The sequence below is a fragment of the Arvicola amphibius genome, chromosome 15 (genome assembly GCF_903992535.2).
Source record: "Arvicola amphibius chromosome 15, mArvAmp1.2, whole genome shotgun sequence".
Lineage (NCBI taxonomy): Eukaryota > Metazoa > Chordata > Mammalia > Rodentia > Cricetidae > Arvicola > Arvicola amphibius.
The window spans coordinates 14604436-14630967 of NC_052061.1; the positions used below are offsets into that span (position 1 = coordinate 14604436).

The 26532-nt window shown below is 47.0% G+C and overlaps 2 protein-coding genes across 2 annotated transcripts; one reads left to right on the forward strand and one right to left on the reverse strand.

Annotated features, from left to right (window-relative positions):
• The first annotated feature begins 1519 nt into the window (after positions 1–1519).
• Gcdh (glutaryl-CoA dehydrogenase) lies at positions 1520–7543 on the forward strand. The gene is made up of 11 exons (XM_038313246.2): positions 1520–1744; positions 1833–1859; positions 2471–2614; positions 2750–2812; positions 2937–3107; positions 4010–4139; positions 4217–4433; positions 4911–5014; positions 5217–5342; positions 5540–5700; positions 7061–7543. Exons 1-11 carry the CDS (start codon positions 1642–1644, stop codon positions 7132–7134), a joined length of 1320 nt encoding a protein of 439 aa, XP_038169174.1. The 5' UTR covers positions 1520–1641; the 3' UTR covers positions 7135–7543.
• Positions 6702–25745, reverse strand: Syce2 (synaptonemal complex central element protein 2). The gene is made up of 5 exons (XM_038313248.1): positions 25722–25745; positions 25242–25354; positions 11070–11223; positions 8048–8236; positions 6702–6979 (listed from the first exon to the last, which is right to left on the reverse strand). Exons 1-5 carry the CDS (start codon positions 25743–25745, stop codon positions 6920–6922), a joined length of 540 nt encoding a protein of 179 aa, XP_038169176.1. The 3' UTR covers positions 6702–6919.
• Positions 25746–26532: the final 787 nt, after the last annotated feature.

Here is a 26532-nt window from a genome sequence, read left to right on the forward strand (position 1 = left end):
AGACCACATCAACCCCTACAAGGCCACACCTCCACTCCCTTTGGAGGCCATTTTCTTTTCTTTCTTTTTTAAAATATTTATTTATTTTGTATACAATATTCTGTGTGTATGCCTGCAGCCTGCAGGCCAGAAGAGAGCACCAGACCCCATTACAGATGGTTGTGAGACACCATGTGGTTGCTGGGAATTGAACTCAGGACCTTTGGAAGAGCAGGCAATGCTCTTAACCTCTGAGCCATCTCTCCAGCCCGAACTCAGGACTCCTAACCTCTGAGCCATCTCTCCAGTCCCACCCATTTTCTTTCAAACCATCATATTACTTAACTTCAGTCAAGCACACTGGCTAGAACTGGAGTTTCTCCTACCAGATTGATTTGTATGTGTATAGTACTGAGTGAGGTTCAGGGCCTCAGGTGGACTATACAAGCGTACTACCAAGGACCTCCCCTGGAGCTGGAGGTTTCTGGAGAAGACAGCACAGCAGCTTCTGGTTTAGCATAAGGTACTTCACAGGCATCTTTTGCTTTTTTTCCCCCCAGGTACAATTGAGCTTATTAGGGAAGCACGAGAGCCATAGATGATACCCCAAGTGACAGAAAAAAACTGAAAGTATTCCTTCAAGCCAACTGGGGGCCTGGCTTTGACCTCCCAGAACAAGAAATTGGTGGGATAGCAACAACCCTTTCTGGCAATGACACTGCAGGGCAGGAGAGTCTCAGTCAGGACTGCCCCCACCTCCTGTGACTGGCGGAGAGAAGATGGCGGGCGACCAGTACAAAAGCCACGGGAGCTGCAGCAAAGCCTGAGAGAACGGGGCGGGGAGGACCTTAACAGAGTCCCGACCTTCGCCTCTGAACAGCTCAAACACTTGACAAGTAGTTCCAAACAGTGTTACTGAAAGGGGAGCAATGCCTAAAGCTGTGTTCATGAGGTGCCCCGGACTTCTCCCCAAGCATCTCAGGTGCACACGGCAGAAACCAAAGGCCACTTTGGAAAAGTAACAATATATTCTAGATCATTCTACACAAACACACAGCAAGTAGAACCACACCTATACAGGTACACAGGCAGTATTCACAGAAATACAGTGACTCTGACACACAAGATCTCACCCACCCACAGAGAACACACAAAGTAACAAGTCGGGATAGACAGGCGGGCAGGTTGCGCTGGGATCATCCAATAGCGGCCCTCTTTTCTCTCCACCGCACGTCGGACACCGTTTGCGGATTTCTCAAGGTTCAAACCCCAGGCTTCCTTATTGAACTTTGGGATCCCACCCCTCAGGCCCTTAGCAACTGGATAACCTGGGTGGGCGGAGCAGGAATACAGTTGGCCAATTGGGTTTGTGCACTCGTTTTCCGCCCCTTTCAGGTTCGGATTCTTAAAGGGGACAACCTTCCTGAGCCGAGAAGAGCCAGTCTGCAAAGTGGCTGAAGCCCTGGCCCTTTTAAAAGGCAGAGCCACGGAGGGGGGTGGTGTTCTGGGAGGAACCAATGAGCAACCTTTAGGCCGAGGTCGAGCGTGCAGGTCCGGAGCAGTCTGGTTGAACCAGGTAAGAAGGGTGCTGGGTTGGAGAAGACTGGGCTCCTCTGACGCCCGGCTTTTCCAGGTGGCGGTCGCTGTGCACTCGCCGGCTACATGGCTTTGAGAGGAGTCTCAGTCACCGCGCGGCTACTGAGTCGCAGGTCCGGCCTGCACTTCCCACGTGTCCCGCGTACGTGGAGCTCGGCGGCACACACTGGTCAGTGCGGGGACTGGTCAGTGGTGGGGTTGGCGGGGAGACACAAGGACACTTTCTCAGTGTGATTTTTCTCGCCCTGTGTTTGCAGAGAAGACACAGAGCCCATCCGTCAAATGTAAGAACCTACTTTCCGGGCTGGAGAGATGGCTCAGAGGTTAAGAGCACCGACTTAGTGCTCTAAGTCCTTCCAGAGGTCCTGAGTTCAATTCATGGTGGCGCACAACCATCTGTAATGAGTGAGATCTGGCGTCCTCTTATGGCCCGCAGGCACACATGCAGACCTGTTTACATAAGTAAATCTTGAAAACAAAGAAAAAAGAATCTCCATCCCACTAACCCCTATCCAGCTGTTGCCTTGACCTTTGGTGGTCTCTGTGATTGCAAGGGAAGGGAGGCTGGGTTGTGCCCAGGGTCAGAGGGCTACTGGGTTATGTTTATCAGACTGTTTTGAAACCAGCATTCACCTGGAGTGAGATAGGGAAAATGGGTGCAGTGTAGAAATCTGGAAGAGGGCCGGGCCGTGGTGATGCACGCCTCCAATCCCAGCACTGGAGAAGCAGAGGCAGGTGAATCTTTGTGAGCTCGAGGCCAGCCCGGACTAAAGAATGCGTTCCAGGACAGCCAGGGCTACACAGAAAAATCCTATCTTGAAAAAATTAGAGATAAATAAGAAATCTGGAAGAGATAGCAGGGGTCTGGCTGACTCGAGCCCCATGCCCTACCCAGCCTCTCGTCCTGTGTTTGACTGGAGGGACCCACTGGTGCTGGAGGAGCAGCTGACCGCCGATGAGAAACTCATCAGGGACACGTTCCGCAACTACTGCCAGGAGCGACTTATGCCTCGAATTCTGTTGGCCAATCGGAATGAAGGTGCCCTGATGGAGGGTGGGCACCTTGGGCTCCTCAGCCACACACTACCTGCTGTAGTGCACACGCGCTATGTCCCTGGAGTCAGGGACTCTGTCAAGCTGAGAAGGGACCTGACTCTCGCACCCCTCTCTGCAGTTTTTCACCGGGATATCGTGTATGAGATGGGGGAGCTGGGCGTGCTGGGACCCACCATCAAAGGTAAGGGCATTTCTGTGTATACTCTGCAGTCCTTACTCCCAACATTCCACCCCAGCCCCCTGCCTGGTCTCAGCTGGGCTGAACTTTGGTCATCGTTGATCTACCTGATCCTCTTCTCCACCAGGGTATGGCTGTGCTGGAGTATCATCCGTGGCCTATGGGCTCCTGACCCGAGAGCTGGAGAGGGTGGACAGCGGCTACAGGTCAATGATGAGTGTTCAGTCCTCCCTCGTCATGCACCCCATCTATACCTATGGGAGCGAGGAGCAGCGGCAGAAGTATCTTCCCCGGCTGGGTAAGCAACTGCTGCCTAGTGGAGGGAAGTCAGCCTGGTCTGGAATGCAGATCCCAGTGTTCCCACAGCCTGCCTTCTTTCCTACAGACCATCTGTGCCCTTGCCAGGCCTGAGGGCTCAGTTTCCTTGATCCCATGCCATCTTTTCAGCCTTTCCTCCTCACCTCCCCTTTGACTTCACCCGTGGCCATCATCATCTCCCCTTGAATTTGCTTTCTGGTCTCCTCATTCCAGTCCAAAGTTGAAAGTCTTAACTGCTAGCCAGGTCCATGCAGCCTGTGAGCAAGCCCAAGACTTTTCCTCTACTTCTCTGGTCACCCCAATTTTATTTGTGGACAGGGTCTCACTATGTAACCCTGTTTGGTGTGAAGCTTTGTAGACCAGGCTGGCCTCAAACTAAAAGGTCTACCTTTCTTGGTCTCCTGAGGGAGAGAGAAGAGCTAGGATTAAAGGCATGCATGACCATGTGCATCCCTCTGGCCACTCTTGACTGCTCAGCTACTAGGGATTCTCCAAATAACCGTTACCTTGGTGATTACCCTTCCTCAGGCTGTGTGGGGGGACACAGACCTCTAATCCTAGCACTTCAGAGGCAGAGGCAGGTGGATCTCTGTTCTAGGACAGGTAGGTCTACATAGTGAGACCTTCTCAAAAACAAAACAAAGAAACATGAAAAACCCCAAACTTCATATCCTTCTTCTGCTAAACCTTAGTGCCCTTCAAGACACTCCTGCCAACCCCTTCCTTCCTCGCCTTTCTCACATTATGACAGTGTGCTTATGGCCTGGACCACTTCCTGAGCTCAGAGTGCAATGATGGCAGGGAGTATCTGTCCCAGTGGTGAAGATAATTTATCAGATGAATGAGGCCTGGTAGCCTTATGACCCTGTCTTGTGCTTGCAGCCAAGGGTGAACTTCTGGGCTGCTTTGGGCTTACAGAGCCCAACCATGGGAGTGACCCAGGCGGCATGGAGACCAGAGCTCACCACAATCCATCAAACCAGAGCTACACTCTCAATGGGACCAAGACCTGGTGAGGGCCCCAGGTGGAAGTGGGTGACACAGTGTGGGGATAGCAGCCAGATCCCTCTATAACTTTCTGGTCCCCAGGATCACCAACTCACCAGTGGCTGACCTGTTCGTAGTATGGGCTCGGTGCGAGGATAACTGTATTCGGGGCTTTCTGTTGGAGAAGGGAATGCGGGGCCTCTCAGCCCCTAGGATTGAGGGAAAGTTCTCCTTACGAGCCTCGTCTACTGGGATGATCATCATGGAGAACGTGGAGGTGCCCAAGGAGAATGTGCTCCCTAATGTGTCCAGCCTGGCGGTATGTGGTAGACACCTTGGGTACTGGTGGGGGTTACCCGCTGACTTATCTTTCTCACCTTTTCAAATAGAGAGCAAATATAATGGTCCTTGTGCGAATGGAGCCTTGCAGTTTGTGGTGCTCCCTGTTCACGGATGAGCTAATTGTACCTCTTGGGTTACCACCTTGCTTACTGGCTCTGCCCAAGATATATATGGGCCCTGGGCCACTTTCTACACTGCTTGTCTGAGCAGCTTCCTGTCTCCTGCCAGCTTTATGCATCTGAGCACTGAGGTCAGGCCCCATGCTGTACAGGACTACATGCACACAGAATGGAAAGGCACTGAACAAGGCTTGCTGCATCCCAGTTTTGATGTACATACCCTATGTGATTTAAATGCAGATTCCCTTGCTTGGGACATTTGGAAGATGGATTTTCTTTCACAGTTGGTTCTTCCCAGACCTTCAGCTGACTGAGACCTCTTGTCAATCTTATAGGGTCCTTTTGGCTGCCTTAACACTGCCCGATATGGCATCACGTGGGGTGTGTTGGGAGCTGCCGAGTTCTGTTTGCACACAGCCCGGCAATACGCCCTGGACAGGTGTGTGGGGGTGCTATAACACCTGAGGGGTGTGGAGGGTCTTGGAGTTCACCTTGTTCCCCGGCAGCCAGGTTTAAGTTCTCCGTTCTGAGCTGGCTCAGGACGTCCTGAGCAGTTAAAATGTTGAGCCAATAGCAGTGTCATCATAAATTGGGAAGCCTCTTGAACTATACAGGTCCTCATGTGACCTTGCCTGTTCTAGGATCCAGTTTGGTGTCCCCTTGGCCAGGAACCAGCTGATTCAGAAGAAGCTGGCAGACATGCTCACCGAGATCACACTGGGCCTCCACGCTTGTTTGCAGCTTGGCCGTTTAAAGGATCAGGACAAGTAGGGATTATACTCTATGACTGAACCCTGGGTCCTTTCTGCAGTCCTTCCCAGCTGATGGCCCCAGAGACATAAGCTTCTTTCTTGGTTTAGATGGGTTAGATCAGGGACAGCCTTGTCGGTTGGACATGTGCTCCCTCTGTTGGGTGTGACCAGTGCATGAGACCCAATGTTTATAACATATGTGCCACTCCCAGGGCTACCCCAGAAATGGTCTCCCTGCTGAAGAGAAATAACTGTGGAAAAGCCCTGGACATTGCCCGCCAGGCACGAGACATCCTGGGAGGAAATGGGATTTCTGATGAGTACCATGTGATCCGGCATGCAATGAATCTGGAGGCAGTGAACACTTATGAAGGTCAGCGCTGGACCCTGGGCTTGGGGAAGGGAGACAGCCGTAAGGAGCCAGAATAGCACAGTTCCATCCTCTAGCTGTCACCAAGTGACTATCAAGCCCTACCCTCTTATCACAGGTGTTGTGGGAGTAAACATATATGGGAGAGATCCCAGTGAGCACCTGAGATGCTCCTGGCCCTTGTTCTCGTCGTAGCACAGGGCACGGAAAGAGACACAGCCCTAGAGCCAAAGTGCCAGGAGATAGGCATGGTTCCTGGTGGTGGTGTCAGGAAGAGAACAGCATACTGTAACTGTATCACAACTTTGTTCAGAGAAAAAGTTGTCTGTAGACTATGGGAGTCCCAGAGCTTGTACCCATGGCTTAGGACAAACGTGGAAAAACACTGAAATGATACTGGGGGTCGAGGGAAGGAGGGTTGTAAGAATGTTGTCATAAAAACATAAGAACTTGAGTTTAAATCCAGAGCCCTTATAAAGCCAGCACAATAGCATGTGTCTGTAACCCAGTGCTCTTAGGTAAAATGGGAAGCTGAGGCACAAATCCCTGGAACTTCTCAGACCTGAGGCTGACCACTGGCCTCCAAATGTGTCATGGCATGTGCACCTACACTCACATATTTTTCACCAATATTTAAAAGGGAGGAATACAATCTAGTGTGATCCATGCACAATGGGGACACTGGCTTTATGGGCAGAGGCTTCTAGACAGAAAAAGCAGAATGTATGGAATATTTTCACTGCCTCAATAACTGAGGATCTGAACCAAGGGAAAGTTGCACAGTCTCTTCTGAGGCTACTGGAAGAAACATTCCAGCAACAGTGAGAGGGAGAGGGGGTGAGATCCTACAATGTGAGGCTTTTGAAAGTAAATGGGATCATTTAACTGTAAAATGGAACTATGGTTTCTGCTACTGTCCCTAAAGATGGGGTGGAGCAAAGGACCATCCATGTTTTTGCACAGATGATCAGTTTTCCCAATTCTGGAAAAAAAGTAGGCCAGGGTAGAAATCAAACATTTAAACATTTAGTCAACTGTAGGTGTGGGTTGGGTGAATTAACTTAAAAGTAGGCCTACAGAAGGGGCTAACCTTGTTAACCTTGTCACGCTTTGGTAATTAGCACAAAGATCATCGGTGGCTTTTGTGTTGGGTTACAGAACTGTAAAAAAACAAACAACTCAGTATGGCCCGGCGGGCTGTGTCTTCTCTTGATGGCTGTCATCAGGACGGCAGCTTCTTACAGCACTCAGCATTCACCATCTGCTCTTCCAAAGTGGGGACCTAGGGCGGTATGAGACGTGACTTTAAAGGTCATTTATGAGCTGAAGGTTACAAACAAGTTCTAACGTTCATCTCACACAGGTACACATGACATCCACGCTCTGATCCTTGGGAGAGCAATCACTGGGATTCAGGCATTCACAGTTGGCAAGTGAACACACTTCAATGGAGAAACGCTTGGCTAGATCCTGGCAGCACCACACATTGCTCTGAGTCTGCTCAAGAAGGGGTGGACGGACCCAGCTTTTATGGTGGAAAGTGAGACACTGGTTTGAGACTATGGAAATTTCCTTCTGAGAGATGTTCAGATATGTTCTACAAAAAGAAGATACAATTCTCTGTAGCCTTTTAAAAATGAGATCAGACTCCATCTACCTTTTCAGTTTCTTCTAACTGGAGGAGGAGAGAAAGACAAAGAAGCCAGTAAGTGAAGTGGAGCAGACCTTGTGAGAAGGTGCTCTAGAGTTTACAATGTGCCTTCCTTCCTGCCTCCATCTCAGGGGCAGTACCTTCTGTGTTCAACACTAAGCAGATAAGAGACGAAAATAAAGAGCCTGTGCCTCACTCATTGGGTTGGTCTGGGTTTACTGGTAACCACAGAGAGGTAGTTTGGGGAGCTTCTCATAGGAGGGATGAGCATGCCTGGGGTTGTCTTTCTGGAATAGCTCATAGACTTTGAGCTAGACAGTCTCTGACTGGTAGGGGCACTTTGTACGTTCTTTCATGATACAGCTAATTAATTACACAATAACATGGATAAGAGTGATTTCTCAGTCCAGACTATGTGACTTGGGACCCCCAGAAGGTAACAGAGCACCAAGGGATTTTGGAGGGATTGTAACCCTGTGGGCTAGGACTGGCAGTAGAGGGCTCAGTAACAGTCCTGTTTCCTAGAGTTAGGGTGGCTATCAGTGGCGGAGCACTTGTCTGGCACGTGCAAATCCATGTGCCCCGGATGTCATTCCCAGCAATGCAGGGAAAAAGGAAAAGGTCTGGTTCCTGTTCATATGTACTCTCAGCTGAGTCATTCAAGGCCTCTTTCCTCACAGGATACCTCTGAACTCTTACCTCAGACTGGACACATAGGTCCTTGTATACAGTTTCCACAGTTTGGCAGACTTGTTTAAGCTCCATTTCTAGAAGGCTGATCTTTGTCATCTTCTGAGTGAATTCTTGGAGTCTTTCCTGAATGATCTTGCTGTGGTTGCTATACACCTGGTACATCCTCTCCTCCAATTTCTCTGTCAGATCCGAGACCTTTTAGAGAGTAACAAGGAATTGTACTCACTGTAGGCAAAATTTTGCTTATGCGTTACTTCTTTAGAGACATGGCCCTGCCTGTACCCAGGCTGGTCTAGCTTGAACTCATCAGTCTCACACTCCCTAGTGCTGGGAGGACATGCACACAGGTGCACACTAGTCTCGTTCTTTTGTTTCAGATCATCAGTCTCACAGTCAGGATTGGCCTTGAACTTGCTATGCAGCTGAGGCTGGTACTGAATGGACCCTAGTGCTTCTACCTCCCAAGTGCTGGGAATTATAAGCATGTGCCATATGCCTAGCTTCTTTTTTTTAAACTTTTTTTAAAAATTTTATTCATATGTATACAGTGCTCTGCCTGCATGTATCCCTGCAGGCCAGAAGAGGGCACCAAATCTCATTACAGATGGTTATGAGCCACCATGTGGTTGCTGGGAATTGAACTCAGGACATTTGGAAGAGCAGGCAGAGCTCTTAATCACTGAGCCATCTCTCCAGCCCTAGCTTCTTTTTTTTTTTTTTATTAAAACAAGATATAAATGTGTGTTCAGTTGGTTTGTCATCTTAAATTCAGGAATGATTAAAAATCAACAGGCAGGCTGGAGAGATGGCTCAGAGATAAAAGCACTACCTGTTCTTCCAGAGGTCCTGAATTCAATTCCCAGCAACCACATGGTTGTTCACAACCATTTATAATGAGATCTGTAGATATACATGCAGGTACAACATTGTACACATAATAAATAAAACTTTTTTTAAAAAATCAGTAAGAAAAGTTAAATCTGTAGGAAATCCAGTGTAGTGGTACAAATCTGTTATCCTAGCCCTTGGGTACAGAGGCAGGAGGGAGGGTCTCCTGGGGCTATACATTGAGTTCCAGGTCATCTAGAGTTACATAGCAAGATCCTGCCTCAAAACCCCAAAATAAAATATACAGAAAGACATGTATTGGTTTTATGCAAACACTACCTCATTTGAATGAGACCTGAACACCATCTGTGAAGACTAGCATCCATGGAGTTCTGGAGAACCAATCCTCTTTCTAAGAAAAGACTATCTGTATTTAAAATAGAAAAGGTGTGATTGAGAGTCCAGGACCAGTGCAGTTCATGGCTCTGCTGGCTGTGCATTCTCAAGCAGCATCAGGCACAGCCATTGATACTGCATTCCAGCAAGCATAGCTCAAGGGATGAGCTCCATGTGTGCTGTAGAACCAACTGTCTCATCCCAGATCACAGCTACCTTCTAAGGACACATGGGTAAGATAGGGTAAGCTACAACCAGGCCTGCTGGAACAGGTCTGTAATCCTAGCTACTTAGCCGAGGCAGGAGCATGACAAGTTCAAGGCCTGGACTACAGAGTGAGTTCAAAGCCAACAGGGTAAGTGACACCCTGCTTCAAAATAAAAAGGCCCCGTATTAGAATACTTACCTAGCATGTTTAAGACTCTAAAACTGAGTTGGATAGATCTAGATTCCTGAGCCTGGTTCCCTTATGTCATTTACCATTTTATTTTTAAAGATATGGGTGTTTTGCCTGCTTGTCTGTAATATGCATGCTAGTGACTGGAGATCAAAAGAGGACATCTGATCTACTGGAGTTACAGGCAGTTGTTACCTGACACGGGTGCTAGGAGTCACACTCAGTCCTCTGGAAGAGCAGTAAGTGGTCTTAACTGCTGAGCCATTTTGAGCCCCAATTTTTTGTTGTTGTTTCATTTTTTTGAGGCAGATTCTCACTATGTAGCACAGCTGGCATGAAACTCATTATGTATGCTGGGCAGTGGATGGCGCACACCTTTAATTCCAGCACTTAGGAGGCAGAGGCAGGTAGATCTCTGAGTTCGAGGCCAGTCTGGTCTACAGAGTGAGTTCCAGAACAGCTAAGGCTATACAGTGAACCCCTGTCTCGAAAAACTTGGAAGGAGAGGGAGGGAAGGAAGGAAAGAAAAAGAAAGAGAAAGAGGAGAGAGAGAAATTCACTATGTAGACCACACTGGTCTTGAATGCACAGAGATTTGCCTGCCTCGCGTCCTAAGTACTGGGGTTGAATGCAGAGCTACTATACCTGGTTTTTACCACTTTAAAAATTGCTTATGCCGGGCGGTGGTGGCGCACGCCTTTAATCCCAGCACTCAGGAGGCAGAGGCAGGTGGATCTCTGTGAGTTCGAGGCCAGCCTGGTCTACAAGAGCTAGTTCCAGGACAAGCTCTAAAAAAGCTGCAGAGAAACCCTGTCTCGAAAAACCAAAAAAAAAAAATTGCTTATGTGGCCAGGCAGCGGCGGTGCACACTTTTAATCCAAATCAGAGGCAGGCAAATCTCAGTGAGTTTGAGGTCAGTCAGGACTCTTTTTTTTTTTGTTTTGTTTTGCTTTTTTTTTTTTTTTTCCGAGACAGGGTTTCCCTGTAGTTTCTAGAGCCTGTCCTGGAACTAGCTCTTGTAGACCAGGCTGGCCTCGAACTCAGAGATCCGCCTGCTTCTGCCTCCCGAGTGCTGGGATTAAAGGCGTGCGCCACCACCGCCCAGCTCAGTCAGGACTCTTATACCCTGTCTTGAAAACGAAAAAAAAAATTGTGTGTGTGTGTGTATGTAAATAGGTATCAAAGCAATAGCTGTTTTCAGGTTAGACAAATGCTCTACCACTAAGCAACACACTCATTCAAAACCATTCATTTCTGAGCCTTAGTTTTCTCATTGATGATATGGGCCCAATCTATTGACTGTTCTAGAATAAAATGAGAACTGCGTACAGAGCATCTTGCAGGGTCCCTGGAACCTAAGAGATGTTAAACCATAGGTTCTTCCTTCCCTTTGAGAGATTCTGTCACCTTCATCTTGAGGTTGTCCCTGAAGTTGGTCATGAGTGCATGGTCCTTCTGCCTGCTCTCATTGATGTTTTCAATCAGCTCCTGGGCTTTCTTCTTCAGGATTTCAATGGTAGACTCCAGGGAGGAGAAGGGTCCTGGCAGCTGGTAGTTGGCACTGAAGTGGAGATACAAGGGTTAAACTCTGACTTCTGAAAGCACTGAAAGTAGCATCATGTTCTTCTAAAAGTTACTGACCTGAGTTGGAGCTCAGTGGTAGAATATGTGCTTATCACAATTGAGCACCATACACACATGCTCATGGGGGCCAGGGAGAAGGTGATCTAATTGAGCTGTATGGTATGAGTGAGGAAGGTGTGGACTGCTGCCTTTGTGGGTGACACTCAACAATTTCTCTTTCATTTGTACCTTGAGACACGGGGCAGCCTCCCAACCCTTGAATAACCTAGATGAACTAGGGTGTAAGTCTACCATGCCTGCAGTTCCAGAACACAGTCTGTGCAGCCCAAAGCCACTGTTCATATGTCTGTATGTATACACCACTGGCTTCTATGAAGTGAGCACTATGGTAGTTTCAGTAAGAACCAACCCCCTGGGGGTTGTTTATATGTTGAATATTTGGTCCCTAGTTGGTGAAACTGTTTGGGGCAGATTGGGAGGCATGGCCTTGGAGGAGGTGTGTCATTAGAGTTTGAGGTTTCCAAAGACCAGCACCATTCCCAGTATGCCCTCTCTGCTTCCTGTTTGTGGATTGAGATGTGAACTCTCAGCTGCTGCTACAGAAACATGCCTGCCTGCCACCATGTATAACCTCTGTGGCTCTACACTACTGTGCTTGTCATGTATGATCAGAAACCTCAGAAGACTGTGCACTGGTTGCCTCTGTACTCTAGCATGCAGTTGTCCATAGCCCATTTTGTTGTTGGTTTCGAGGCAGTACCTCATTCTTTAGCCCAGGTTGGTTTCACACTCAAGGCAACACACCTGCCTCAACCTTTCAAGTGCTGGGATTATAGACATGAGTCACTATGCATAACTCCACTGTTGAACGAATAAAGGACACTGTTGTGGAGTATTATTTTAAGGTGTGTTACATTTCTTCCTAGTGATTTTGTTTATCATGCAAAAATATGTTCTATTTGTTTGATTAAATAAAATTAACGTGTGGTCAGGAGGTTAAGTCAGTAACTAGCTGACAGGAAGTGGTAGAGAGGAAACCAGGTATAGCGAGTGTTCTTAAGTGGGACCCGAGCAGGTCTCGTGGGTTTTTCAGGAGATGCGAGCAAGAGGAGAAGGTGAGCTACTTGCAGTTCAGCCTCTCTGAGCTAGCAGAATTTCAACCTTTGAATCCCGAGTTCTATCGAGGAGTAGAGATGGAGATAAAGTTTCCCTTTGAGAGAGCCCAGTGTATGAGGGAAAAGAATTCCTGCCCACTGTGATCCTTGTGGCCGAACTATAGCTGCTGAGTTGCAGTTGCTGATTAGGATAGCAACTGCTTAAGGGGCAGCCACAGGATTGGGTTAAAAAACAACAGAACACCTACTGACCTATTATCCGACCTCCATACAGAGACTCAGGTTTATTGTCTTCCAATGTGTTTACTATAGGACTGCTCTAGAAAGGCAGAAACACTACATACAGTGAAGTCAGTTACAGAAAGCATGGGAACTAGGAGGCCAGTCCCTGAACATTCTAGAAAATGACTTTTGGGGTGGAACAGATGTACAAAGGAGTCTCTGACCTCTGAGGCTTCAACCAGTCATCTTTCCAAGTCTGAGCAGAGTGGAGATACACTCAAATCCTTGTGTGGCTTGGATGTTTTCGATGGACAGCTATGCTCTCCTCGCATGAGCCTAGGCCTGGGGAACAGGCTCAAGATGCCCAGTCTTGGCTTCCCCAGCTGTTTCCCTCCAGTATAGCTTCAGACAGGGACTATGCCCTCAAAGCTTGCTAGTGACCACAGCTCCTCTTACCTGGTATACCCTCCCAACAAAACCACTGTCTCTCCACAACCAAATGCTTTCTCTTTTTTCATGTTCCACGTTCCAGTTTTTGTTTTTGTCAACTTGACACAGGCTGGGGTCATCTAAGAAGAGGGACCCTCAATTGAAAAAATGCTTCCATTAGATAGGCCTGCAGACAAGTCTGTGTGGGGTGATCCATAATTGGTCCTGGTTTGTATAAGAAGTAGGCTAAACTGAGTGGTGGTGGCGCACGCCTTTAATCCTAGCATTCTGGAGGCAGAGGCAGGTGGATCTCTGTGAGTTCGAGGCCAGCCTGATCTACAGAGTGAGTTCCAGGACAGCCAAGGCTACACAGAGAAATCCTGTATCGAGAGGGGAAAAAAAAGAAAAAGAAAAATGTAGGCTGAGCAAACCATGGAGAACAAGCCAGTAAGCAGTGTTTCCCATGGCCTCTGCTTTAGTTCCTTCCCTGCTTGAATTCTTGGTTTGGCTTTCCTCCATGGATGGATTGTGATTAGAATGTATGATTGATGTAAACCCTTTCCTCCCCGGTTTGCTTTTGGTGCTGGTGTTTTATCACAACAGAAAGCAAACTAGGACTGCACTACCTATAGAGACAGAATGGCCCTGGAAACACTGTAGCCCTCAGGGCACTTACCATCCTACCTATGTCTGTTTATCTTACTTTCTCATACTTCCCACCAGTCATCCTGGAACATCAGAATCTGTCTTAAATGTGCATATACAAAACTAAGTAGCAAGATGATATCCTGCCTGTTGACCTTTCGGTCTCCCCATCTCCATTCCCAGTATCAGAGACTGAACTTACGGACTTACACATGCTGGGCGGATATTTTGAGACAGGGATTCACCCAAACAGGCAGACCTTGGAGTCTGGCTTTGAACTTTTGCTCTTTCCTGGCTCAGCCTCTGGAGTAACTGGGATTAATGCCTGTGCTACCAGCCCTGGCTCCTTTCTTGTATAACTTTTTAAATAATTATTATTTCCCCTTTTATTGAAAATGGATTCTTTTCTCATACAATATATCCTGAAACTGAGTTTTCCCTCACAGTTCCTCCCCCACCTCCCCTACTATCCAGATTCACCCCCTTTCTGTCTTTCATTAGAGGAGAACAGACTTCTAGGAGATAACCAAACATGACAAAATAAAGCATAAGATAAAACAAAACCCATCACACAGACAAGGCAAACCAAAAGAAGGAAAAGAGCCCAAGAACCAGAGACTCACTCCTTCATAGTCAGGAGTCCCATAAAAACACTAAACTGAAAGCCATAATAGATATGCAAAGAACCTGGTGCACCAGCAGCAGCCAAAGAATGGGAAAAGATAGTCACCAATTCCACATCTGATAGAAATATCCAAAATACATAAAGAACTCAAGAAACTAGACACCAAAAAAACAAAAAACTAGCAACCAATAATCCAATTTTAAAATGGGTACAGATTTATTTTTTTTTTTTTTTTTTTTTTTTTTTTTTTTTTTTTGGTTTTTCGAGACAGGGTTTCTCTGTGGCTTTGGAGCCTGTCCTGGAACTAGCTCTTGTAGACCAGGCTGGTCTCGAACTCACAGAGATCCGCCTGCCTCTGCCTCCCGAGTGCTGGGATTAATGGGTACAGATTTAAACAGAGAATTCTCAATAGAGAAAACTCAAATGGCTGAAAAGCAGTCAGAGAAATGCTGACAACCGTAGCCATCAGGGAAATGTAAATCAAAACTACTTTGAAATTTCATCATATGCCTGTCCATGGCTAAGATCAATAAAACAAATGACAGCTCATGCTAGTGAGGATGTGGAGTAGGTGAAACACTCATCCATTGCTGGTGGGAGTCAAATTTGTACAGTTACTATGGAAATCAGTGTGGCTGATTCTCTCAGAAAGATGGAATCGATCTACCTCAAGATTCACCTATACTACTCTTAAGCATATACCTAAGGATGCTTCACCCTACCACAAGGACACCTGCTCAACCATGTTCATTGCTGCTCTATTTACAACAGCTAGAAATTGGAAACAACGTAGGTGTCCCTCAACAGAACAGATAATTATTATTTTTATGTGCCAGTATTTTGCCTGCATGTATGTATGTATATCAGATTCGTGCCTGGTGCCCACAGAGGACACAGGAGGGCATCAGATTCCCTAGAACTGGGATTACCACTGCCATGTGGATGTTGAGAATCAAATTCAGGTTCTCTGGAAAAACAACAAAAGCTCTTAACTGCTGAGCCAGCTCTACAGTCCCTTCTCTTATATCTTTAGCCTGTGTGGGTTGACTTTTCTTTCTCCTTGGCATGTGCTACTTCAAATCTCTTCCATCTTTAAACTGTCTCTTTCTGTGTATCTCCTACTATGTCATAGGCTACCCTCATTCAGCCAGTATGTATAAAGAGCTACACTGCTAATTTGTATTTTCCAACCTCCCATTTACTTTTCAACACACTGCAATGAGGTTCCTGCCCCAGTTCTTAAATAAAACAGCTCCTGGCAAGGTATCCAGTGAGACCCTGCAGTTAGACCCTAGCACAACCCACACTGCCATCCCTTGGCAACTGCTGTCACTGTGGGGACCCACACCACCACACACATCTGGAGGACAGAGGATAATTTCCAAGAGTTTTTTCTCTAATTCCATCATGTGGATCCTAGGAATCAAACTCATGTCATTAGGTTCAGAGGCAAGAATCTTACCCCATGAGCCATATCGCTCACTGACTCTGCTGTCTTCTAACTCCTGATGTTCCCATCTATACCTTCAGGCCTTTCCAGCTGTCTTCCACAGTTCGGGCCACCTTTCTTCAAGGGTGTCCTTGTAGTACGGGGTGCCCGGGCAGTGACTTTCTTACCTAAGTCCTGGATCCTCTAGAACAGTGGTTCTCAACCTGTGGGTCACAACCCCTTTGCAGGCTGAATAACTCTTTCACAGTGGTTGCCTACAACCATTAGAAGACATAAATATTTACATTATGATTCATAACAGTAGCAAAATTTTAGTTATGAAGTAGCAATGAAAATAATTTTATGGTTGGAGTCACCACAACATGAGGAAATGTATTCAAAAGTTGCAGCATTAGGAAGGTTGAGAACCACTGCTCTAGAAAGAACTAGCTGGCCTTAGTGTACACATTACTTACAGTGTTAACATCTTTGCCTATAATCCAGCCAACTCCAGACTCCAGGAGGACTGGGACCTTGTAGAATTCATCTTCTCTTTCCCCATGTGCAGCCAAAAAGTGATTATTTTGCTTTTCATCACAGGGTTTCTCTGTGTAGCCCTGGTTGTTCTGGAACTCATTCTGTAAACCAGGCTGGCCTCAAACTTACAAAGATCCACCTGCCTCTTCCACCCAAGTGCTGGGATTAAAGGCGTGCACCTCACTGCTGAGCCCAAATTAATGATTCTTAAACTGAGTGTGGTAGTACGTTTAATACCAGCACTTGGGAGACAAAGGCAGGTGAATCTCTCCAAGTTCAAGAGCAGGCTGGTCTATATAGAGAACCTGTCTCAACAAACAGACAAAAATAATGATTCCTGAGGGCTTTCATCACCACCCATACCTTGGTTACCCTAAAATTTATTCCCTGCCCATGTCCCTCTTCAACCTCCTAAAAGTGTCTCCTTCCAGACCTCTCAGCAAGGCTATCCCAAAGGCATTCAAGCTTCATCTTTGTCCACCAATTAACATCTCTCTTTTTCTCCCTACACAAGATCCCATCCTCCCTCCTCTTAGTAAATGATAAAGCCACCTGATCCCAACACTAAAAATTTAAGTCTGCCTAGAGATGGGTTTCTCTGACCCTCCATGTCCTATCTAGAAATCTTCTAGTTTCTACCTTTCAAAAATTTCCCCCAATCTATTATCTTATGCAGTATTATGATTTTCATTTCTCACCTGGATCACTGTGACTTTCCAAACCAAAATCTGACCTCCTAATCCTGTGTGACAGCCTAAAAAAGACCCCCAGGGCCATATGGTCAAATCTAAATTCCTTATATAGCAGACAAGGCTTTCCAGGGCCTGGGCCTGTACCCTTTCCAGCCTTACTGTTTTGTTTTCTATGTAGGGTGGGCCCCAGGCTCTGTACATGCTAGGTAAGTGCTCTATCACTGAGCCATACCCTCTGCCCTAGCAAACTGACCCTTTCACAAAAAATTTCCCCAAACCCACTAGCCTTTATCCAGTACCACTTTCCTTTCTGCCTCTGCCAAAGCAAGACCTAAGCTTCCCCTCCTGTTCTTGGTCATGACTCTTAGATTATGTTTTTTGTGTTCAGCGTGGGAACGACAGTTCTCTTCTGTGCTTTTCAACACTTCAAAGACTTCACTATGCGCTGAATTCTTGAGAGTTTTCCTGACAGAACTACTCTAAGATCCCTGCTCTCATGCCTTCTTCCCTTGATTCATCCTCTACTGGACCAGCTCAGGATTTCAAAATTAGACTCATCTTGCGAGGTGTTTCTTTTTGTGTAATTCTCTGCAACCTGACTAAACTCCTAATGGTTGCAAGATGCTCTACTACAATACTCAAGAGTTGAGGTGAAAAATCACTTGAATTAGACTAATTCAGATTTTGTGGTGGGACAAATGCCTGCATCAGATGTCTACTGAGAGCATATTTTTATTTTTCCAAACCCATCTTTTATGGATTTCAGCTTTTCCATTTCATTTTCTTAATACTCAGCAGCTGCATATTAATCAAGATGCTAATGAATCATTGGCTTCCCTGGGTCTGTACTCACCAATTAGCTTTAATAAACAAAATGTGTGGTGTCCTCTCTGTAGGCGTCCTCAGTTCCTGGGCTGACTTCTGTGGCAGAACCCTGGACTGAGGCCAGGGATGGAAAAGAGCCCAATACAGTTATGGGGCTTGCTTGGCTTGCGTGGAGCCTAGGATGGGGGCCTTTAAGCATATCGATGCACCCATCTATTATGTCTGTCCTTCTAAGAAGACCCTAATCAGTTCCAAGAATCAGAAGAGTTCCCAAGCTGGCAGGAGGCCCAGGAAATGGGTCTTAGCAAAGAGACCATCTGTTCGCTCCAGGTAAATCTATGATTGGCAGGCGTATGAGCCAGAGCTACCCACTGATGGGGCCTTCTTTTCATGGCCTCTCACAGATAACACAAATAAATAAGCCACCAGCCACTTATGACCATCTTGGGGGACAGTCCCAGGAGAGGGACCCACAGAATCTGGCACTCAGGAAAAGTGATGTTTTGCTGAAGTCCTGCCAGGAAGGGGGAAGGTTTGAGTGGAAGCTTATGAGCCAGTTCCTCACCAACCTCCCCTCCAGAAACGTGTTAATATTTCAATCATGTTGCTGTGTGTTGGCTGCTGATTCCATTAACTGGTCCCTGTGATGATTTTCATCCATCTGGTTTTTGGCTCCTGTAGAAGTCCTTCAAATTTGTAAACGCTTTCTTTGCTTGTGCCTCTTCACCTCAGAGATTCTGGTCTAAGTGTGCTATTTGCAGTACACTTATCAAATAAATGATTCATTTATATCTGCCTGTTTTCTAGTTTCTGACTAATAGCATTAATTCCACCCTGTGGCCTGCCTTCCCATTGAGAAATGGGGGAGAAAAGGGAGAGCTGCCTTTGTCTGGGTCCTCTGGCTCTGGCCTCAAGTGAGCTCATTCAGTCCACAACTGCCGTCACAGCAGCCGAGCGTCCCTCATATAACACCACTTTGAGTTCCAGCTCAGATCCCAGTTGTGATTATGTATGGCTGTACATAATCATGAAAATGTCCCCTGCTCTCCCACACACCTCAAAAAAGGGGGGGAGAGAATGTAAAACAGAACTTAAGTTCTTGCCTCTGTTCTAGAAGCTAGCACCTGTGGGAAACCATGCCAAGCAGATAGCAGGGATGTCCTGGTGAGCACTGAGCTACTACTGGCTCTCTGAGGAATGGGGGAAAACCCTGATTTGAAGTTTGCCAAATGCCACTGTGCAAATATTCCCACTATAGCAAATATCAAGATTCCAATATAAACTTGCCAACTTGGGAAGGGATATATAGAATCAGCTCTTGCAAGCCAGTAGGAGCCAGTTCCAATATACCATGGATGAGAACAATCTCCTTCCTCCTGCCTATTCCCTAAGGGCTTTCCCCCAACCTGCCCTGCTAAACGGCACCCCAGACAGAACCCCCAACCTGATCCATATCCACTCACACTTCCTTCAAACCATTCTCTACTTAGTAGTCAGGGCATTTCTTTCTTGTTTATTTGTTTGTTTGTTTTGAGGCAGTCTCACTATGTAGCCTCAGCTGTCCTGAAACTCACCACGTAGACCAGGCTGTCCTTGAACTCGGAGATCTGCCTACCTCTGCCTCCGGAGTGCTGGGATTAAAGTTGTGTACCACATCCAACCAGCATCTTTTTATAACAGGAACCTGAGTATGCCACTTCTCTGGCCCAACAGTTCCTACTAAATATAAGTACCTTTCTTCTAGTAACCACTAAGGTACCTAAATCTGTGGAAACTCATATACACACCTGCTGTAAAATGGTGTAACACTTGCACAGAGCCCACACATATCCTTCTGTTGCAAACCAGGTGTGGTAGTGCACGGGAGGTGGAAGCTGCAGCACCAATTCAGGACAATTTCAGCTCTGTATCAAGTTCAAGGCTAGCCTGGACTACATGATAACTTTCAAAAGGACAAACAAGCCTAATAAGGAGTCAGTGAGATGACGCTATAGGTAAAGGCCACTACTAATCAAGCTAAGAGACCTAAATTCAATCCCAGGAACCCAGATAAAGATGGAAGGAGAGAAATGTAATAAATCTGTTGGGTGGCCTGGCAATTTGAAACCTGACTATAAAGGAGACTATATATACTACATCCCCATAAAAACTGCTATATGGATGTTCATAGCACTAGTACGTATAATAGTCAAACATCTATTTGTCTACTGATAACAAAATATGACAGGTTTATAGTATGTGATTTTATTTAGCCACAAGGAGGACTGAAGTTCTGATAAAGGCTAAGGTATAAATGACATGCCAAGTGGAGAAAGTTAGAAACAAAGGAGCACATGGCATATGACTCCATACACTTGAAATGTCCATAACAGACAACTGTATGGAGACAGAAAGCAGATTAGTAGTTACAGGAGATAAGAAAGAGGCAAGGAGATATGAGGTTTCTTTTTCAGAATGATGAAGATGTTTTGAAGTTGATTAATGATGTTGTATGGCTCTATGAATGTATTAAAAACTATTAAATCACACACTCCCACAGGTGAGTTGCATGGCATATCATAGGATGAACATCCTTAATTCTAAATTCCAAAATTCAGGGCAGGCATAGTAGTGAATACCTTTAATCCCAGCACTGAGGAGGAAGAGGTAGGCTGGTATAGGAGGTTTTTCTGCATATGTGTTGCTTTCATTGGTTGAATAAAGAAACTGCCTTGGCCTTTTGATAGGGCAGCACTTTGATAGGCAGAGTAGAACTGAATACTGGGAAGAAGGGCAGAGAGAGCTGTCATGGAGCTGCCAGGTCAGACATGCTGAATCCAGGTAAACCACGACCTCGTGGTGATATACAGATTAAAAGAAATGAGAGAACTAATGAGCCAGGAAGTGTTTAAATGAATACAGTTTCTGTGTGATTATTTCAGGTGTAAGCTAGCGGGGCGGCCGGGACCAAAAGCAGAGCCCTTTCCCTTCAACAGTAGGCTGATTTGAGTTCAGCCTAGTCTGCATTGTGAGTTCTAGGATGCCAGGATTGCATGTTGAGACTTTGCCTTAACAAAATAACCCCCAAATCCAAAACTATACGTTGCACAGAAAGATTCAGATAAGCAGGATGGCACATGCCTATTCTCCTAGCACTTGGGAGGCTGACACGGAAAGACCTTGAGTTCTAGGACAGCTGAGCTGTACAGCAAGGCCCTGCCCCCCCCCAAAAAAAACAAGGGCTGGGTGTGGAAAGTGGATGAAGTCCTGAGTGGATGTGCACTGTTGATATGAACATAGTGTATCAAGAACTTCAATGCCTTAGATTCCTAGAAACAGCAAAATCTTCCCATGGTCTATGGTCAGATGTTGACAGTGTCTGTACAAAGTATAAACCACAGTTGGGTTTTTTTTTCTCCTAAATGTTTGCAGCCTGAGACCTCCCTACAGAGACAAATACTGAAATTAGCAAAATCTGCCTCCTCAATTGGTTAATATATATATTATATATGCACACACACTCATATATATTTATATAAATAAATGCACTGAGTTTTGGGGCTGCTGCTGGGGTGCCTCCATCAGAGCACATAATCCACCCCATCCCAGCTTTTCTGTACATGTGTTTGTCCTTTCTTCATTCCTTTGTCACACCAGTCAGGGTCAAGTTCAAAGTGCTATAGTTTCAACAACGGGAAATGTACACTCAGTGACAGGGTGCTCACTTATCATGCATAAGACACTGGGTTCCGTCAGGCGATGGTGACACAAGCCTTTAATACCAGCACTCGAGAGGCAGAGTCAGGCTGATCTCTGTCTGAGGTCAGCCTGGTCTACAAAGAGAGTTCCAGGACTATTTCACAGAGAAACCCTGTCTCAACGCCCCCCACAAAGGACACTAATTTTTCCCCATGCAGCAAAAATAAGAAAGTAAACAAATGTAAGATTCCAAAACTAGAATCTAGGAGAAAATCTAAGAGACTCTGGTTTGGGGATTTTTTTGAGTCTTATTATATAGGCCATGCGTGCCTTGAATTCAGTGAGATCCACCAGCCTCTGCCTTAGCTGGGATTAAAGACAAGTGCTACCACACCTGGCTGCTGGTGTATTGTTTTTTGGTTTTGATTGTTTGTTTTTGGGACAGATTTTCTCTGTGTAGTCCTAGCTGTCCTGGAACTCACTTTGTAGACCAGGTTGGCCTCAAACTCAGAGATGAGCCTGTCTCTGTCTCTGTGTGCTAGACTCAAAAGCATGCACCACCATGCCCAGGTTTTTTTGGTGGACGGGGGTAGTTGGGAGAAGCTGTTGATGTCTCAAAACACAGATACAAATATATGAAAGAAAGAACTGAAGGCCGAGCGTGGTGGTACACGCCTTTAACCCCAGCACTCGGAAGGCAGAGGCGGAGGATCTCTGTGAGTTCAAAGCCAACCTGGTCTACAAGAGCTAATTCCAGGACAGGCTCCAAAGCCACAGAGAAACCCTGTCTCAAACAAAAAAAAAAAAAAAAAAAAAAAAAAAAAAGAAAGAAAAAAAAAAAAAGAAGGAAAAGAAAGAAAGAAAGAAAAGAAAGAACTGAGAAGTTGGCCCTCATTGAAATTAAACTTAAAAGCCAGGTGTAGTTTATATCTGTTTTATTCATAACTACTAAAATTTAAAGCAATCAAGACATCCTTCAAAAGTGAACTGAATATATACTGGGGCATATCCACACAAAGGACATTTTGAAGCACTAAAAACAAGTTAAAACAAACAAACAAACAACCAAATGAGTTGTGATGCCACCAAAAGACAACGAGCTATCACAACTCCATATTGCTAAGTCCCTAAAACCAAAAGTGCTGGCTTAGCCATGGTTGCAATGCCCCTCATCTAGACCCTCAATGAATATCTGGTGAATAAAAGTGCATGGGAAAAACTTTTGTTTTTTTGAGACAGGGGTTCTCTGTGTAATAGTCCTGGTTATGCTGAAATTTTCTTTGTAGACCTGACTGGGCTCAAACTCTTGGAGATCCACCTATCTCTGCCTCCCACATGCTGGGATTAAAGGTGTCCGCGACTACCACCCAGCTGGGAAAAACATTTTTTCAGTCATTCTTGACACTTTCTTTCTTTCACTCCAAAATCTAATCCATTATCGACTTTCAGATCTATCCTCTTAAATATTTCCAGAACCTGACACATCTCACTCCTTCCATACCACCACAGACCAAGCTATTAGGATTACTGCACTTGGGACTATTCCCATTGCCTTCACACTCCTGTCCTTCATATCACAGCAGCTAGAGGGAGCCTTTTACTACTTTCTTTCAAAGAGAACAAAATTCTCTAAAAGGCTAGATAGTAAAAAACAAAACAAAACAAAACAAAACCTATTTTTTTTAAGATAGTCTCATGATGTATCCCTGGCTGGCTTGGAACTCAAAAAGATCCATCAGCCTCTGCCTCCCTAAAACTTTTTAAAATATTTTTTTATGGTTTATTTATTTATTTATTATGTATACAATATCCTGTGTGTATGCCTTCAGGCCAGAAGAGACCCCCATTACACCAGACCCCCATTACAGATGGTTATGAGCCACCATGTGGTTGCTGGGAATTGAACTCAGGACCTTTGGAAGAGCAGGCAATGCTCTTAACCTCTGAGCCATCTCTCCAGCCCTTTTTTATGGTTTATTGAACATTATTTTTATGTGCATTGGTGTGAAGGTGTCAGATCCCCTGCAACTGGATCTTCAGACAGTTGTGAGCTGCCACGTGGGTGCTGGGAATTGCACCCGGGTCCTCTGGAAGAGCAGTCAGTGCTCCTAACCACTGAGTCATATCTCCAGCCCCTCCCTAAAACTTTTTAATATAAAGTAGTCAAATGGAGCTGGGTGATGGTGGCGTGCACCTTTAATCCCAGCACTTAGGAGGCAGAGGCAGGCAAATCTCTGTTGAGCTCGAGGCTAGCCTGGTCTACAAGAGCTGGTTCCAGGACAGGCTCCAAAGCTACAGAGAAACCCTGTCTCAAAACAACAACAACAACAACAAAGTAGTCAAATGGTGTCGGTCCTCCCATTCTTAAACCTCTGAGAGGAATCTAAAGTCTGACTACAAAGCTAGGGATGGAACTCAGTTGGTAGAGTGCTTGCTTAGCATACACAAAGCCCAATGCCCAGGGTTTAACCCCAAGCACTGTATAACCAGGTGTGTGGCGGTATAAACTATAATCCTAGTAGTTGGGAGATGGAGGGCAGGAGGATTCAATTCAAGGTCACCCTAGATACGTGGTTAGTTTGAGGCCAGCCTGGGATATGTAAGAACCCACTGAAGGAAGGAAAGCAAAAAGAAGGTAAGGAAAGGAGAGGTCTAATTGTGTCTCTTACTATCTCCCTCTTAACCTGTATTGTTCAATAGTCTCTGCATGCCTATACACCAGCTGCTCCTCTACCTGGAGCAGGGTCTTCCTAACCCGTGGCTTACTCCCCATCACCTCCAATAACTCTGCTATGACCTTGAGGGTGAATCAGTCACCATTACTGTCTCATATTTTCCCCTCACACCATGTAGCATCTGGACTGCTACCTAGCTGGCTCTCCATATCCATAGGCTCTCATCCATGGATTCAAATCACAAGTCAAATTTAGAAGAGGTGCTGGGGATGGGGCACTTGTTTGCATTTTTGATTATTATTGAGAATATTGTGTATCACCAGTGTGTGGTGACGCACACCTTTAATCCCAGAACTCAGAGGCAGGCAGATTCCTGTGAGTCCGAGGACAACCTGCTCTGCATATTGAGGTCCAGGCCAGGCAAGCCTACATAAGGAGACTGCTTTGAGAGAGAGCTGCAGAAAGGATGGCTCAGCAATTAAGAGCACTTCTTGCTCTTGCAGAGGACCCACATGGTGGTTTACAACCACCCAGAACTTCAGTTCCAGAGGATCTGACATATGACATACTCTTCGACCTGCGTAGGCATTAGGCATGCGCATGGTGTACGTGTACACACACACACACACACATTCAGCTAAAACACTCACCCAATCAAATCTAAAACACAAACAAACAAACAAACAAACAAAAAACACCTAAAGTCTACAGAAGCAGGGCCGAGAATGACGTGGTTCATGAAACAGGCATTTGCTGCTAAGCCTGAAGACCAGTTTCATCCCAGAACCACAAGGTCCAACAGGTTCTGACTTCCACATGTTCACCATCTCACACACAAACAAAATAAATGTTAAAACAACAACAACAACAAACGGCACAAGACAGCATGAGTCTGAGGATGAGGCTGTTACGCGGTGTGAGAGAAGGGGCTGGAGCGCCCGTAGCTCGGACTCGGGGGGCGGGGAAATCCTGAAACTAAACCTCGTGGGTACGGAAAGGATGACAACGTGTCGCCAGCACTCAGGACCGTGCTGGGCACCCGGAAGGTGTTACGTCACCGTGGAACAAGACCCAGAGCAGACCTCGTGGAATGACCCGCGTGAACCGAGACGGGGGCCCCCACCTGACTGCCGCGGCGCTAGCCTCTTCCTCGTGGTTCTCGTTCCGCTGATGCTCCCCGCTCTCCACATCCTCCTGGGACTCCTGGTCCTTCAGCTCCACGGGAGGCACGTCCACCTGCGAGCACAGGAGGCTCTGAGAGGCGGCGTGGGCGGGCGCCCCCACCCGCGCGTCTGGTCTTCACAGGGGACCCCTGAGGCGCGCTAGGGCTTCGGGCAGACAGCGAGCGAGCGGCGCCCCTCGTCCCCTCCCCGGCCCGGTCCACACGGCGAGGGGCCTTGGCGCGGCGCCGGTAGCGCACCGCACGCCCACACCGCCTCTCCTCCATCAAAACCAGCCGTTCTGTCAGTCAGAAAACCTCGCCTAGCCGGGCAGGAGGCGGCCCCAACAGTAAGGAACGGCCCCCGGGTTCAGGTCGGCAGGGGAAGCGCGGATCCCGCCCACCCTTTGCCCCGCCCGCCGCCCACGGAAGGGAAAACAGCACCTCACGTGTTCCCTGGCGCTCCATTTCGTCTTTTCCCGCCTCGGAGCTCCCGCCCTCTGCTACGCCTCAGTCCTCTGCGCACGCTCCGCCCTCTTCACGCCCAGTCTTCTGCTACGCCCCGCCCTCCGCACGCTCCGCCCTCTGCACACGCTCCGCCTTCTGAGCATGCGGGTCTTCAGCGCACGCCCCTCCCTCTGAGCACGCCCGCCCTCTGCACGCCCCTGTCCTCTGAGCACGCCTTTCCTTTGCTACGCCTTCACCTTCTGCTACGCCCCGCCCTCTGCACACGCCCCACTTTCTGCTACATCCCACCTTCAGCACGCACCCCGCCCTCTGCACGCCCGTCCTCTGCGCACGCTGTTCTTCTGCGCACGCTCCGCCTTCTGAACACGCCCCGTCTTCTGCTACACCCCGCCCTCTGCGCACGCCCCGCCCTCTGCGCACGCCCCGCCCCTCCCCTCGTTGAAGCCCTCCCTGGCCCCGCCCCCAACCTTACTAGGCCCCGCGTGTGGCTAGGCGACAGTGGAGTTATGCTGGTCCAGCGCGCACCCGCAACCCTGTGCGTCTAAGGTAGCAGAGCGTATTTGCAGGACTCGAGGGTCACCTGTAGCACTCAGATTAGAGTTTGACGAACTCATATTGTACATCGGCGTTCCACCCCTCTGTTCTACAATTTTTTTTTTTCAAATTGTTCTGAAACAGGGTCCCACTATGTCCTGGCCTAGGACTCTACGTAAACCAGGCTGTCACTGAACACAGAGATCAGCGTGCATCTGCTTCCAGAGTGGTAGAATTAAAGGCAGGCACCCCC

What these genes read in the sequence shown, in the direction of transcription:
- Gcdh (XM_038313246.2), top strand. Translation starts at nt 1,642, where the DNA reads ATGGCTTTGAGAGGAGTCTCAGTCACCGCGCGGCTACTGAGTCGCAGG. An exon ending in ACAGAGCCCATCCGTCAAAT is followed by an intron (nt 1,860 to 2,470) that starts GTAAGAACCTAC and finishes TGCCCTACCCAG; the next exon opens with CCTCTCGTCCTGTGTTTGAC. An exon ending in CGGCAATACGCCCTGGACAG is followed by an intron (nt 5,015 to 5,216) that starts GTGTGTGGGGGT and finishes TGCCTGTTCTAG; the next exon opens with GATCCAGTTTGGTGTCCCCT.
- Syce2 (XM_038313248.1), bottom strand. Translation starts at nt 25,745, where the DNA reads ATGGAGCGCCAGGGAACACGTGAG. An exon ending in AGCGCCAGGGAACACGTGAG is followed by an intron (nt 25,355 to 25,721) that starts GTGCTGTTTTCC and finishes CTGTGCTCGCAG; the next exon opens with GTGGACGTGCCTCCCGTGGA. An exon ending in GCTAGCGCCGCGGCAGTCAG is followed by an intron (nt 11,224 to 25,241) that starts GTGGGGGCCCCC and finishes TCTCCACTTCAG; the next exon opens with TGCCAACTACCAGCTGCCAG.